The 17,315-nt window shown below is 35.7% G+C and overlaps 1 protein-coding gene across 7 annotated transcripts in view; it reads left to right on the top strand.

Moving 5' to 3' along the window:
- Positions 1 to 9,520, top strand: part of SNCA (synuclein alpha) — a 179,365-nt gene extending 169,845 nt beyond the window's left edge. For 6 of the 7 annotated variants that reach the window (XM_054553433.1, XM_054553432.2, XM_063723251.1 and 3 more), the window contains exons 5-6: positions 6,294 to 6,377; positions 8,913 to 9,520. In XM_054553433.1, coding sequence (XP_054409408.1) covers positions 6,294 to 6,377; positions 8,913 to 8,945 — 117 coding nt within the window. In that variant the 3' untranslated portion in view covers positions 8,946 to 9,520. 7 annotated transcript variants of the gene reach the window in all.
- Positions 9,521 to 17,315: the final 7,795 nt, after the last annotated feature.

Below are 17,315 nucleotides of genomic sequence, written 5' to 3'. Positions count from 1 at the left end.
CTCCTTCATTTTTAAGTGTGTCAGTAAAATACATGGTAATTCTCTTAGTGAAATATACTATCTACACTATGTACACACTCCCCTGTCTAAGGTAGAGAAGTATAGAATATTCACATTTTTGAAACGTCTATGCTATTTTTATTTAAATACGAGTTCTGGGCTTGATTTCATTTTGGAACATGGGTGTGTGCTTAAGTTGAACCTTTTTTTCCTCTTAAGTCAAAGTTCTTTTTTAGTTTCTTCTTTTATCTTTTTGGTTACTATCTCTCTCCTTCATCCTAATGGTGTGAGCTGTTGAGTGAAGGTATTAATTCCATTATTTGAGGCTAAGTGACATTGTTCAATAATGCAGCAAAACAATGGTTCTACCCAAAATATCTTCGAATGTAAAAGCAGTGGGGAAAAGAGAAAGTGCGCTTCTGCTGCTTTGAATGTTTAAGGCCGTGAAAGTTGATCACACAAAATTGGGTCATTCTTGTTATACCCAACTAAAACAAGCAAGAAGCCTAGGAGGGAAAGCATTCAAGAAACATCACATTGCTCCAAAAGTGTAATTTTCTACAAGTCCGCATGCTGAAGCTGCCTGTTGTAACCTGGGACCAATTTTTTCTGTAACTGCTGAAAAAACTTGCTGCAGCTCTAGGACTAATTTTGCCCAGCACTGTCACTCACCAATTGAAGCTTACTAGCTCCCCAGAACCTTTCTAGTGCCAATGAACTTTCTCAGAGAGCAGTGTGTATCATTTCTCTTTTTTAGAACACCTCCAACCTCCTCTTTGTTCTTTGGGTATACCAAAGACTAACCAGCCTCGAATTTCAATTTTTCTTCCCACATAAAAGGTTTAATTTAGAAATGTATCTCTACATTTCTAACTTTGACAAAGCATATACCAGATAATTGATGAAACCTTGCCATTTTAACGATCACCATGGATTACTTCCCAGTGTCTTCAGACAACCCTCACCATTTGCCAACCTTTGATGGACTTCAAAATGAACATATCTTTTTTTTAAAAAAATTTATTCACACTGACAGCAAGTACATTGGTATACTCTATATTAAATTATACCACAGGGTTTACAAACAATTGCTGATGTTGGGCAGTGGTTTCCAAGGAACATACTTAACAAGACATTCACAAGGCCCTACAAACCTGCATTTTTAACAAGGGCCCTAGATGATTCTAGAAGAGTGTGGCTTGGAAAGCAATTTTTGCCTTTATTATGTGTCATTTTAAATATATTTAAAATTAAAGTTGTAAGTCATGGAATTGAATAAAGATAATTTCCTTACAGAAAGTATTACTAGGTATCTAAATACAATATGGTTCAAAACAGGAAATTAAAAAAGATTATGTAAATTCTGTAGTTGTATTCCTAAAGACAGTAGCTGAAATTTTTTCCTGCTTCTCCTTGTATCACTTCCCTTTTCCTTCACTTTCACTTCCCTGGAATTGTACTTCCCAATAAGGTATTAGCAGTGAAGCTTCGTCTCACGATCTGTTTTATAGAGCGCCTCAGCTGGGATGAGTACGAGCTGATAATCAGTTATATCAGCTATTCAACCCTACAGGTTTATTTAAAAAGAACTTGAATAGGCTTTTTAGGGAGAAAGAGGTCAGTCTCAGTCATTTCTGTTTCCTAATATAGCTTTTAAGTCTTTCCTTATTAGCAATGAGGGCCATTCCATTATAATTTTTTGATAACCATTTTTCTTTCTGTGTGTCAAATGCAGATATAAGATACTGAACTGAGTCTATTTCACTGTTTGTAAAACAATCCCATTTGAAAAAAAAAGTCTACAGATATTCCAGGGATAGGGCCTAGTAGAGAGAGAATAAAAGGTATTTTCTTACTATGTCTCTATATCCTACCCTGTAGGTTCTCTTATTAAGCATACAGGCATATACCAAAATCCAGACTTTTTCTCATTTATTTTATTGCCCTAACATATTCTGGGTTAATATAATATCATAATGAAAATTTGAGAAAAAATTGATTTTTTTCAAAAGTGTTTAACATTTGTTATATTGGTAGATTTTTTTTCTTATTTGTGGTAAAAATAAATAGAAGGTGCATTTCATACCTTCAAGTATGATTACATTTTGAAAACAAGTCATGAATACTCATAAAATGCAAATTTTAATGTTCTTTTTTTGTTACAGCCAAACTATAATTAGGCACAGTTGTAAATTGGAGTTGAAATTTAATATTTCTTTATAGATAACACTTAATGTTTTTAGAGATAGGTTTATGAAACATTAAATATACAGGTATAGGGATAAAATTGTGTCTGATGGTCATATGAAGTGTTTGTTGGTATATTCTCTCTTGGAATAGCTGCCAAATATTTTAGTATGCTTAAAATCTATGAATGTGATAGAGTCAACAAATTTAGATCACATATTCAGAAAAACATAGAGAAATAACTATTGAAATGAGCATACAGCAGTCTTCCTTTATCTACAGGGATATATTCTGAAACCCCCACTTGGACACCTGAAATTGAGGATAGTAGCAAACTCTACATATACTGTTTTCTCCAATGCTTACGTACCTATGAAAAAGTTTAATTTATAAGCTAGACACAGTAAGAGATTAACAACAATAACTAATAACAAAAGAGAACAATTATAATAATATACTGTCATAAAAGTTATGTGGGTATGGTCTTGCTTTCTCTTTCCCTCTCTCTCTCTCTCTCAAAATATCTTAGTATTTTGGGGCTGCGGTTGGTGGTGGGCAACTGAAACCATGGAAAACAAAACCACGGATAAAAGGAGACTACTGTATACACTTTTTAAAACTGATGAAATATTAAACTCATGTTTCTTCTATATCCCACCCATTTCCCCCACCCAAACCTAGATAGATATCTTATTTGATCTGTAAACATTTAATTAATTTGTAAAAGTTAAGAACTTTTTAAAGTAAAACTGCAATATATCATCACACCTAAAGAAATAAACAATAATTCTTAAATATCCAGTCAGTGTTCAAATTTCCCCAACTACCTCATATGTGTTTTCCATTTGCTTATGTCGGGATCCCAATAAGAATGAAATAAAGTTCTTAGGTTGCAATTGGCTAATGCTCTCTCACTTCTACTTTAAGCAGCAGGTTCCCACTAACTTCTTTTTAGTTGCAATTTACTTGTTGAAATTAGACGTATTGTGTCTTGTGTAGTTTTTCACAGTGCAAAATTTGCTGATTGTAGCCGTGCTGTGAACAGTGAACATGTTTTTCACCACCTTATATTTGCTGTAAGTTGTCAGTGATAGTTAAATGTTAATCAAATTCAAATTCGGATCATGTAGGGCTTTTCTTTTTTTCTCTTTTTCTATGTATTTATTTATTTTTTTGAACGGAGTCGCCAGGCTGGAGTGCAATGGTGTGATCTGGGCTCACTGCAATCTCCACCTCCCGGGTTCAAGTGATTACCTTGCCTCAGTCTCCCGAGTAGCTGGGACTATAGGCGCACCACCACGCCCAGCTAACTTTTTGTATTTTAGTAGAGATGGGGTTTCACCATGTTGGCCAGGATGCTATAGATCTCCTGACCTCACGGATCATGTAGGACTTCAATCGTCGAACAAACGAACCTTTAATAGCAGTTACACCATTAGGATGACCTGATCCAACATCGAGGTCGTAAACCCTATTGTCAATTTGGACTCTAGAATAGGATTGTGCTGTTATCCCTAGTGTAACTTGTTCCCACTTGATGAAGTTATTGGGTCAGTGAACGATAGCCCACTTAAACTAGTACGGTCTTGGTTTAAGATGGTGATGTGTATGTACTTCCATCAGAGGGCACATAATACAGTAAATCCTCACTTAACTTCATCAGTAGTTTCTGGAAACTGTGACTTGAAGCAAAACAACGTATAACAAAACCAGTTTTACCATTGGCTAGTTGATATAAGCAAGAATTAAGTTCCTATGGCAAATTTCTGGACACAAAAACACCATCAAACTCCTAAATAAAGATAAATCACTTCTGACATTAAACATTGAAATTAATGTGAGCTATATATACGTTTAAGAAAGATTAATACAAACAAGTCAAATAACTTACCTAATTATTTCAGTGGAGACCACAGGTGGCTGGAGCCTATCCAGCTCAGGGAGCAATATGGGAACCCACCTCAGACAGGATGCCGTTCCATTACTGCAGGGCGCTCTCGTACACACCCACTCACCCAGGCTGGAAACATGCAGACACCCACACTCACCTAACCTACATATCTGCGTACATCCTTCAAAGTTCAGCCAAATAACATATAAACATATCCAGTAATATCCATCAGTCTTAGTTCCGCCATAACAACTTTTTGATAATCAAACAACAAACAGGGTAGGTCCGCCATATTTAATTGTCTGGTCCATATCAAAATTTTCTAACAAATTATGTTAGAAAATCAAATCTCTGTCAGTTTCAAAATGCAAGGAAAAAAGATTTGCCTTATTTCCCTTATACTTGGATATCCTAACAGTAATCTAAATATTAATGAGAAAGTTAATGATGTCGTTTGCTTCTCCCCGTTGTAAAGAAGGTTTTGCTGTCCTGTTTGATCACTAAGGCTAATTGACACTCAGAAAAAGCATAGGAAACTTCTCAGCATCACAAAAGCTCTGTCATCTAGAGAAGCTAGGACTTGAGCTCAACTCCTGTGATGTGGAAGACCTTGTGCCTAGCCACCCCGCAGCAGAGCCCGTATCTACCAAGAAGTGAAACACTATGAAAACAATATCTTTACTCCACATTTTAAAGTGAGGTAGTTTGGGGTGGTTTATATTTTATTTAATTTATATATTATTTGGATTTTTTTAGTTTATAAAAAGGGCATTGGCAAGGGCAGAATGATCTGTAAGCTTCTCTGCCCACCTACCATAAGCATGATCTTTAGTTTGACCTTTTCTTACTGTCAGCCATTTTCTTATATTTCTGCGTCCCTGTCAGTCACTTCCATGTGAAGACATGGGGAGGCTTTTTTACATCAGACATGTTGTTGAAAATCAGCCGCGTTGGCTGAGGGATTATTTGATCTCTTCCTCCAAGTCCATTTAGGCTTACATTGCCTCTCTGTTCTTTGAATTTTCAGTTACCTTTATCTTCTTATAATTACTTTGCTGAAATAAATGCAAAGCAACAAAGGGTATTTAGTGAAGAATACCAACAAAGCCATGACCATTTCAGGCTGAGTTTTGTAGTATTCTTTGTCTAGGAAGAGATACCTAGAAAAATTTTCTGACCATGTATTTGATTATTTTCCTTCAATATGTATAGTCTCAGTCTTCAAATTTCAGAAAAGAATTTGTTTCTTCGTTGTCATTTAAAATTAATGTGTTAAATATGTGTGCTTTTACATTATAAGTGGTTATAAAAGTTAAACACTTAGAAAAAAAGTCAAAATAACATACATAACTATCCAACAAAATAACTTTCATATTTTATTGTGTTTTCTTCCCAACTTTTTACCTTTGCATCTGAATTCTGTGTAGGTTGTATCTATAATATAGACAACACTTTATAGCCTGCTAAATATTATACCATGAATAGGTTGTTGTTACATAATTCTCAGGTAATATTAATACATGTCTTTATCATAATCTACTGAGTAGTTGAATGATAATTTTTTTTTAAGACAAGGTCTCGTTCTGTCACCCAGGCTGGAATGCAGTGGCATGCACATAGCTCACTGTAGCCTCTACCTCCCAGGCTCAAGTGATCCTCCTGCCTCAGCCTCCCAAGTGGCTGGGACTGTAGGCATGTGACACCATGCCCAGCTATTTATTTGTATTTTTAGTAGAGATGGGGTTTCATTGTGTTGCCCAGGCTGGTCTTGAACTCCTGGACTCAAATGATCCACCTGCCTCGGCCTCCTAAAGTGCTGAAATCACAGGAGTGAACCACCGCACCCAGCAATAATTTTTTAACTCTTCATTATTCATTGAACATTTAGTTAACAGTTCTAACAATTTTGTTTCCTGCTGTCATTGATCTTGTGAAAAATATCTTTGGACTATATCTGTGGATTATTTCCTAAATAGTGAATTACTTGAGCAAAAAGTTTACATACTTTGAGGGTTGATAACCCATGTTGCCACAATGTTTCCCCGAAGGCATTGTGGAGTTTAGAATGCCAGTAGTAATATTAAGGTGTGCGATTTTCAACATCCCTGGCCAACATCCCTATATGTAAGATTTTTCCAAAACATGGTTCTGATTTTTAAAAATGAAAAATGCTACTTCATCATGTTCTTTTTGTGATTCTTACTTTAAATATTAGAATGAAGAAGGAGCCCCGCAGGAAGGAATTCTGGAAGATATGCCTGTGGATCCTGACAATGAGGCTTATGAAATGCCTTCTGAGGTAGGAGTCCAAGCTGAATCTTTCTAACAGACAGTACCAAAAACCTGTCATTGTCACATTTCTCTTTCATTAGTGCTTAGTGAGAATCATTTGCTCTCTACATGCTCATTACGTGGACAACTTGCAAGTTAAGAATGGTTTTTACATTTTTAAAGGGTCCTTAAAAAAAAAAGAGGAGGAGGAAGATGAAGAAGAGGAAGAAAGGATGTAACAGAAATCATATGTAGTCCACATAGCTTAAAATACTTACTACTTGACCCTTTACAGGAAAAGTTTACTAACCCCTGCATTAGAGAATATATTTTTAGAAACTTTACATTCTAAAATAAATTTCTAAATGGAAAGTTAGGGAAATCAATGGAATGTCAAAGGAAGGTAATTATTTTTTGCCATACATGTCCAATGGGATGACTGCATAGTAAAATAAAAGTTACCCACACAAGTTACAGAATGAAAAGATAAATGCATGATTTGCAACAATTGATATATTCCAGTTTAACGTTTTAAACAACACAATTTGATTGTTAATTTTATTTTGATTGAAAATAAAAGTATCTTTAATAAAAAATGTATCAAAAGGGAAATTAGAAAATACTGTTAGATGAATAAAACTGGCCCAAGAAGAAATAGTAAATCTGAATAGATTTGTAACACAATGAATAAATTAAATTAGTAATAATAAAAAAAAAAAAACCTACCTGCAAAGAAAATCCCAGGCTGAGATGGCATCACTGGTAAATTCTACCAAACATTTAAAGAGGAATTAATACTAATTAGTTAACACCAATTAATATCTCTTACAAAACACAGAAGAGGAGACATTTCCCAACTAATTCTGTGAGACCAATATTACCCTGATAATCAAAACCAAATGAAGGCATCACAAGAAAAGAAACTATATAATGGTTCCATTAAAAATTGAGTTTAAGTATGTTGTAGTTTGGTTATGTATTATTCCTCATGGCATTATTAAAAGGCATGTTGAGGATGGGCACAGCAGTTCACACCTGTAATCCCGCACTTTGTGAGCCAAAGTGGCCAGGTTACTTGAGGCCAGGAGTTCGAGACCAGTCTGGCCAACATGGTGAAACCCCATCTCTACTAAAAATACAAAAATTAACCGGGCATGGTGGTACACGCCTATAATTCCAGCTACTTGGGAGGCTGAGGCACGAGAGTCACTTGAACCCAGGAGGCAGAGGTTGCAGTGAGCTGAGATGGCACCCCTGCACTCCAATCTTGGCAACAGAGCAAGACTGTCTCACACACACACAAAAGGCATATTGATAATAATTCAACTTACAGAAATTGAGATTAAATTGTTTGTTTGCCTAATAAGAATTTCCAATATTTTGGGGTCTTTTATGCAAGACACAGTACTAAACACTATAGAAAACTATAGAGTAATTGACATTACCAGGACATAAGAAGTTTACAGTCTGGTAGGTTTGATGAAAAAAATAGAAATTCATTCATTCATTCATTTCTTCATTATGATTCCTTTAACAAACATTATTGATTGTCTTCGATGTACCAGGCATCACAGCAGCAAAAATATATAAGATATATTAAAAAGTATAACATTTTAAAGGATCTGTTTCAATCAATCAGGAGAAGTTTTACTGAGGAGATAATGTTGATCTGGGTGGGAAAAGGTAAGAGATATGGTAGGTCAAAACAAACAGAGGATGTTCTGGCACAAGGGAATATCAGAAGCAAAGGCATGTATGTCTGAGAATGCAAATGGCTATGTCTGAGAACAGTGAATAATTACGACTCAAGCTTAGGAACAAGGAAAATGGTGATAGATTGAACTTGCAGCTATGGGTCAAAGACAAGTTATAGAGTATTAGGACAATCTTGTCATTTCAGTTTGTATTCTATTCAGAAAACAACTTGAGTTATTGAAGGTATGCTTATTTGTTTTTAAGCAGAATCCTGATATTATTAGAGTTGCTCTTCAGGAGGAATAATCTGACCCCTTTAATTAAATCCATTAATATTTGTATAGTGGATGCTATCCAGATACTGTGTGGAGAGCTTGAGGTTTGAAATACAAGTAATAATTGAAGCCATAGATGAAGATGAAATTTTCAACTTGAAGAGTGAAAGCAGGGAAAATGTACCTTGCCTTCAAACGTCTTAATTTCCTTCTGAGAATTAGAGCATCTTAGTCTGGAAAAGGCTTTATAGACCGCTTGATTTTGTTCTCACATTTTACAGGTGAAGAAACTGAGAACCAGATAGTCCAACTTATTTGTCCTACGAAACTAGGTATATGATCATTAAATGGCACATCCGGGTTAGAACCTAGATATTTTAACTCTGACTACTACCGTAATTCACTTCTATATTGGACAAGAAAGACATAACTATTAAAAATAAGATAATGTTTGCTGCAGAATATTTGCGAAAACATTGATTGTAAATTTTACTGTAAGTGGGGAGCCATTTCCTATCTCATTGGCTGTCAGTGCTGATGCGTGATTGAAACTTATTTTAACAGTGTGTGCTTTTTGATTTTCCTAATATTAGGAAGGGTATCAAGACTACGAACCTGAAGCCTAAGAAATATCTTTGCTCCCAGTTTCATGAGATCTGCTGACAGACGTTCCATCCTGTACAAGTGGTCAGTTCCAATGTGCCCAGTCATGACATTTCTCAAAGTTTTTACAGTGTATCTTGAAGTCTTCCATCAGCAATGATTGAAGTATCTGTACCTGCCCCCACTCAGCATTTCGGTGCTTCCCTTTCACTGAAGTGAATACATGGTAGCAGGGTCTTTGTGTGCTGTGGATTTTGTGGCTTCAATCTATGATGTTAAAACAAATTAAAAACACCTAAGTGACTACCACTTATTTCTAAATCCTCACTATTTTTTTGTTGCTGTTGTTCAGAAGTTGTTAGTGATTTGCTATCATATATTATAAGATTTTTAGGTGTCTTTTAATGATACTGTCTAAGAATAATGATGTATTGTGAAATTTGTTAATATATATAATACTTAAAAATATGTGAGCATGAAACTATGCACCTATAAATACTAAATATGAAATTTTACCATTTTGTGATGTGTTTTATTAACTGGTGTTTGTATATAAATGGTGAAAATTAAAATAAAATGTTATCTCATTGCAAAAATATTTTATTTTTATCCCATCTCACTTTAATAATAAAAATCATGCTTATAAGCAACATGAATTAAGAACTGACACAATGGACATAAATATAAAGTTATTAATAGCCATTTGAAGAAGGAGGAATTTTAGAAGAGGTAGAGAAAATGGAACATTAACCCTACACTCGGAATTCCCTGAAGCAACACTGCCAGAAGTGTGTTTTGGTATGTACTGGTTCCTTAAGTGGCTGTGATTAAAAACAAAAAAAAAGTGGGTTCCAGGGAACTAAGCTGTGTAAAAGATGATTTTGACTACATCCTCCTTAGAGAACCATAAGACACATTAGCACATATTAGCACATTCAAGGCTCTGAGAGAATGTGGTTAACTTTGTTTAACTCAGCATTCCCCACTTTTCTTTTTTTTAAATCATCAGAAATTTTCTCTCTCTCTCTCTCTCTTTTTCTCTCGCTCTCTTTTTTTCCAGGAAATGCCTTTAAACATCATTGGAACTACCAGAGTCACCTTAAAGGAGATCAGTTCTCTAGACTGATAAAAATTTCCTGGTCTCCTTTAAATGTTGCCAAATATATGAATTCTAGGATTTTTCCTTGGGAAAGGTTTTTCTCTTTCAGGGAAGATCTATTAACTCCCCATGGGTGCTGAAAATAAACTTGATGGTGAGAAACTCTATATAAATTAATTTAAAAATTATTTGGTTTCTCTTTTTAATTATTCTGGGGCATAGTCATTTCTAAAAGTCACTAGTAGAAAGCATAATTTCAAGACAGAATATTCTAGACATGCTAGCAGTTTATATGTATTCATGAGTAATGTGATATATATTGGGCACTGGTGAGGAAGGAAGGAGGAATGAGGAACTATAAGGATGGTTACCATAGAAACTTCCTTTTTTACCTAATTGAAAAGAGACTACTACAGAGTGCTAAGCTGCATGTGTCATCTTACACTAGAGAGAAATGGTAAGTTTCTTGTTTTATTTAAGTTATGTTTAAGCAAGGAAAGGATTTGTTATTGAACAGTATATTTCAGGAAGGTTAGAAAATGGCGGTTAGGATATATTTTAAATCTACCTAAAGCAGCATATTTTAAAAATTTAAAAGTATTGGTATTAAATTAAGAAATAGAGAACAGAACTAGACTGATAGCAGTGACCTAGAACAATTTGAGATTAGGAAAGTTGTGACCATGAATTTAAGGATTTATGTGGATACAAATTCTCCTTTAAAGTGTTTCTTCCCTTAATATTTATCTGACAGTTATTTATGAGCAGTGAATTATTTTATATATCTCAATAGTTTATTTGGGACCAAGCACTTAAACAAAAAGTTCTATAAGTCATATAAGCCTTTTCAGGAAGCTTGTCTCATATTCACTCCCGAGACATTCACCTGCCAAGTGGCCTGAGGATCAATCCGGTCCTAGGTTTATTTTGCAGTCATACATTCTCCCAAGTTATTCAACCTCATATGACTCCACGGTGGGCTTTACCAAAACAGTTCAGAGTGCATTTTGGCACACAGTTGGGAGCAGAACAATCTAATATGTGGTTTGGTATTCCAAGTGGGGTCTTTTTCAGAATCTCTGCACTAGTGTGAGATGCAAATATGTTTCCTTATCTTTCTGGCTCATCCAGTATGTAGCTATTTGTGACATAATACATATATACATATATGAAAATATGTATTTGGTTTCTGCCTCCAGTTCTTACAAAGAGCTCCTAAAACCCTTGTAATTTCCCGAGTGGTAGGGGTGCTAGGGTCATCTTTTGTTCTAATATTTGGTCTTTGACCCTGCTTTCTGACAGAGCTCCTTAGTCCCTGGGTGAGAGTAGTATCTTCTCTTCTAATGAAGTGATTCTTGCTGGGTTCCTGGATGGGGGCTGGTCACCGGAAAGGTCAAGCCATGATAAGAAGCTTGAAGCTTTTAGTCCCATTCACATCTTCTGGGGACAGGAGAGCAGAGGAGCTGGAGATTGAGTTAATAAGCAGCAATGCTTCCATGATGAAGACTCCATAAAAATCCCTAAAAGACAGGATTCAGAGTGCTTTGAAATAGGTGAACATGCAGAGGTGCTGGGAAGGGTGGTGTGTCCAGAGAAGGCATGCAAGCTCCCCACGCCTCCCCCATACCTTTCCCTGTGCATCTCTTCCATCTGGCTGTTCCTGAGTTGTATCCTTTGTATAACAAACTGGTAATCTAGTAAGCAAACTGTTTTCCTGAAGTCTGTGAATCACACTAGCAAATTTTCAAACCTGAGGAGAGGGCCATGGAGACCTTGGATTTGTAGACAAGTCAAACAGAAGCTATGAGTAACATGAGGACTCATCATTTGTGATTGTCATCTTCAGTGGGGAGGGGAAAAGTCTTGTAAAACTGAGCCCTTAACCTGTGGGTCAGTGCTGACTCCAGGTAGATAGTGTCCGATTTGAATTACGGGACACCCGGTCAGTAGCTACGAAGAATGGGAGAATTGCTTGGTGTAGGAAACGCACGCCACACACACGTGTGGTGTCAGAAATGAAGTGTTCCGGAAATATTGAGTGTTGTGAGTGAGTGTACAGAAAGAAAAACAGCTTTTCCTTTTCACTACTGGATTAAACACAAACACACTCATGCATTCACACATCTCAAAGACAACCATTAATTCTCAAAGATAGTGCTGTCTAAATCCGTACTGAGGAAGAAAACACATTTTTCTTTTCAAGTCTGTAAACCTGACAGACTGCCTCTGTTGTCCACACACTAATGGAATTCTGTGTTTTATCTGGAATGCGTTCATCCCACTTTGTTCTTTCTGTCTTGGGCAGGGCAAGAGTGCAACAGGGCTGACATTTTCACATGAGCTCTGTCCCTGTGACAAATTATTATGTGTCAAATATAGATGTAAGTGATTTGTCAATATTAAGTCATTTAATTCTCAAAACAACCTTAATAGGTTCCATTATGATTCTAATTTTATACATAAGCCAACGGAGGCACCCACAGGCTAGATAACTTTCCCATGGCCACACAGCTAGTAAGTGGCAGAGCCAAGAGGCCCAACATTACAGCACCACAGTCTGTGCTCTCAGCCCCTTGGCCACATAGTGTCTGAGTGAGGACACACAGCTATTTAAGAGAAGTTCCAGAAGTCTAGGAAATGGGGTGATAGCCCCACTTTTCTAGGTTTAATAATTAAATATTTGTTTTTCTTCAGACACCTAAAGAAAACTTACTAGAGTTTGAGCCTTTAGTAAGTTTTGCTAGTATATCTGTTTTTCTTCAGGTGCCTGAAGACAAACATATACACACACACACATACACACACACACACACACACACACACAAAATGTGTATCTATATATATGTGTACACATATCTCTCATCTCTATATATATGTCTCTATATATCTCTCTATATGTCTATAAACATATATCTATATCTATAGATACATATAGAGAGATTTCTCTTTTTTTTCTTTTTTTTTTTTTGAGATGGAGTCTTGCTCTTGTCACCTAGGCTGGAGTGCAATGGCACAATCTCAGTTCACTGCAACCTCCGCCTCCCAGGTTCAAGCGATTCTCCTGCCTCAGCCTCTCAAGTAGCTGGGATTACAGGCATACACCACCTCAGCCTGACTAATTTTTGTATTTTTAGTAGAGACAGGGTTCACCATGTTGGCCAAGCTGGTCTCAAACTCCTGACCTCAGGTAATCCACCCGCCTCGGCCTCCCAAAGTGCTGGGATTACAGTTGTGAGCCAGTAGGCTTGGCCAAGATTTCTAATTCTAAGAAAAATTAGCACCTGATAGATATTTCCTTGTAACTAAACCAGGCATATTCTGATTATAGAACTAAGTTATTTATTTTCAGTGGAAGATACAAATGTCGATACAATAAGAGCAGCAGTCTACAGTAAGGTGGGCTTTGTAATTTTCTATGTTGAATCATGGCATGGGTACTTGGCTTATGTCAAATAGCCAAAAAAATATAAATTAAGGTATAACTAAGATTGTCAGTTATACATATTTAGTAATGGAATGAATGAATTTATAAATAAATAGTAAAGGGCATGAATTAAGAATCTACAGGTATAAATAATATTAGCAACTTAATATTGTATAATAAAGTTTGATTTTCTAGGTGTAGTTGTTTGAAGCAGTAATGTTCATTTTATCCTTTGAGTAAGCCTAGAATTGAAGAACCCAAAATGCAATAGAATAGATATAACACTAAAACTGTTCCTAAATATGATTTTAGTTCCAATGTTCTTTGTGTAATTACCTAAGCTTTTCTTTAATGTTTTTGCTGGTACTACAGTACCCTTAATTATTTGAAATCTTATACTGAAAGCAGTTAAACCACATTCCTTCAAAGAGCCCTTAGTTTGAACCTCTAGTAAGTTTTGCTAGTATAATTTGGTTTTAAAATTGGCTAGAATTGCATAGGGAATTTCCATAACATATAGTTGATCTGCAACTATAGGTTAATGTACTAGGGTGGCTTCTCTTATGAACCTTATGAAAATATATCCTCAGATTCCCTTGAAGGTCAGTGACCAGAAATCCTCGTTGTTTCTATGGCAACACAGCAAGATATGGTGCCTTGGAAATGTGCTGCATTTTAATTAGGTTCCTCTAGGGCTTCCTAACTGCCTTTTGCAGGTACACTAAATATCAGATTGCCTTTTATCTTGCAACAAAATGAAAGCTAACTCATGTCTGTAAATGTCAAAGCTAAGCTGTGTTCCAGTAAAGTTGAATCTAAACAAATATAGTAGCAAGTCATGTTTTTATCTTAGAAAAGAATACAATACTCTTTACCTAGAATAGTCAAGGATGCTGCTTAATGAGGTAGGTTAGAGTAATAGAGACTATCCTGAACTCTAAAACTATTAATAGACTATGGAACTTCAACTCCCATTTATGTCACTTAACTACTTAATATTAGTGTCTCTGTTTTCTTATATGTAAATATGCAAATGATAAAAATAGTGCCTCATGGCATTGTTGCATGCATTAAGTGAGTTAATATAAGTGGAACACTTAGGACTTCCTGGCTGATAGTAAGTGATCAATAAGTCAATGATGCTATTTATTAGTAGTAGTGCTAGTACAGCACACTGTATTTTTAAAGGTAAATAAGAAATAACAATTTTTTTAAATGTTCAGATACATTCACATGTCTTCTTTTAATATAAAATAGCAATCAAGGATAATGGTAGAGATATTTTGGAGACATAAGGCAGAAGCTATTTACTAATAGCTAGGGGAGCATTTTACTAGTTTACTAACCAATATTACTATACTTATGTGTACTTAGCAGAATATCACCTAGCACCAAAAAGAAATTAAGAAAGTGTAACTTACTGAGAAGTGAATATGCACCAACTCCATAAACACTATGTTTATGGAACACATCTAACTTTAGACTTAGCTATACTCATCAACTCACATATCTTCTCATCCAAGTGGGATGTGTTTAATATTTACCATATATTCATAGGTTCACTGAGTATTGTTCCAGAAAAAAAAGGACCAGCATATATAAGTAAAACTCACTGATTTAAAACAGAGTATTATCAACTACAAAAGAAAAAAAAACCACTTGAATCTCCACTGATTTCTCAAATCTCATTTATTTCCCATTATCTTCCCTCATACCTCTTGCATTTATTTGGTTAAATTTCTTTTTGATCCAAAAGGAAGCAATGTTTACCTGACAATTTCTACCTTATGCCAGAACAACAAATATACCAGCAATTACAATATTTCTAAGAAAAGTATTGTTTGTTTTCTCTTCATGTCTTTGGTGAGTCTCTCGGAATTAAGATCAAAAAAGAACACATGAGCTGGTGAGACGTTTGTCATTGTCCTCTGTCAGATTTTCCTGTGCAGCAGTGTGGAAAGTAGGTCAGTAGGGCAGTGCATACTTGTCCTTTTGCCTTCTGGACACTGTACGACTACCTAGGAATTGAGAGTAGCAGAAAATTATTGTTGAATACTATGTTTCCTAACAAAATCAACTCTTGTAAAAAAAACAAATGAAGACTAAATACAGACAGATGAGCCTCTAGAATGTACTATGTGTTGTGTAAGGCGTCATCCAAATCTCTATGGAAATGGTCATAGCAAGTTTTGAGAGGCTGCCAAACATTAGTAATGTGGCAGCACTGACTCCTGCTACTGAAGATGGAGTGTCCATGTTGAATGATGAGAAATCTGGCAAGTCTTTTTGGCAAACTTCCTTGGAAATCCATCTTGGGCATCCTTAGCTGTTTGTGCCATCCTTTAGCTAGGTTAGGCCATTTGTCTTAGATTGATGGGCAAAAGGGTAACAGCTGAGAAAAAGACCTTTCCTACAATTTTCTTGATCTCATCTAAAGCAAAAGAAGACATATCTCTGAAGGAACTGTAAATTATGTATTGTTAACAACTGATTCTGAGCTCTGATTATCACAGTAATGTTTGGAGGTGAATACTGGCGGATACTTGGTGCCATTCTAAGGAGTCCAACACAATTCGAAGTTATGTTTAAGAACAGCTCTGTAAATCAATATTATGGAGTTTCCATGGCTGTGTTTTCACTGCCCATGGTGAGAATAGACATTCAAATGCTACACTGTGTTGGTTTTTGATGATCAGACCTACTTCCAGGCTGTTAGTTAGGTTTTAGTCACCTGTATAGGTTTTAGTCATGATTTTCATTCCAATTATTTCTGGACATGCTAGAAACAGTTCATTTGAAGTAATTCTTTCTGGAATAACAATGATTTCCACATTACAGTCCCCTTTTATAGATGAGAACTCATATTGACAGTCTGTAATTGACTGAATTTCTTTTTTTTGAGCAGTATTTTTTCTGACAAACCATTCCATCCAGCTCCCATATACACCCAGCAGCAGTGCAGGAAAGACTGACCTGTAGTCTTCATATATAATTATGGAATGTGTTCAATATGAAAATGTTAATAGCTAATCTGTAACACTTGATATCTGTATGTTTCTGACTTCTGAATGCATTTTTTATTTGTATTCCACTTATCCACAAAAAACTGACCTGGTTTAAAATAAACACACAAACCACTAAGCAAACAAAAAATTACACTGGACTATGAAATAAAGCTAAATTTTTCGTAAGTGAGAAATCACTTACATATGTAATGGGGAAATGAGACTGCTGAGAATATGGTACAGAATAATGTATTTATATCCTACACTGAGATCTAAGTGTCTTAGTAGCCAAATCTATAAGAGCAACACAAAGATCACATAGTTTTCAATGTCTGTAGAAAGAACCCATTTGGTTATTGTTATTGTTTGTGATTATTATTATTATTTTGCATTTATTTTTCCAATTTAATATTCAATAGCAGCTTATTACAAAACAGCTCTTTTAAAAACATGACAGTCAAATGGCAGCCTTCCAAATCATAATTCCCTATAGTCAAAGACATATTCACAATTGGTATCTTTTCCGAGGAAAAAATAGTGGCAGTTCCAGGACATCCTCGTGATGGAGTACGGAATAAACTATGGCATTTTCCCTTTTAGTGCAGGCCCTGCACAGGATGGGCAGAATAGATAGGTACAGTTTGTCAGTTCTTCTGTGTTTCTAGAAGCAGCTAGCCAAAGTTCCAAGCTCTGCCTACCCAGTGACAGAATTAAAAGCATTCCTTTTCCTTAGGAGAAAGGCCCAGTGGAATGATCTGTACAAACAGTGAAGGCATCCCACAATATTCATGTATAGAAAACTCAGGTGCTTGTAGTACAAGATATGTTAGGAGAAAAGACCTTTTGAAATTTACTCATCTATGGG

This window comes from Pongo abelii, chromosome 3 (genome assembly GCF_028885655.2).
Source record: "Pongo abelii isolate AG06213 chromosome 3, NHGRI_mPonAbe1-v2.0_pri, whole genome shotgun sequence".
NCBI lineage: Eukaryota > Metazoa > Chordata > Mammalia > Primates > Hominidae > Pongo > Pongo abelii.
Note: the sequence above shows the minus strand (reverse complement) of the source record. Positions and strands in the feature narration are given on the sequence as shown.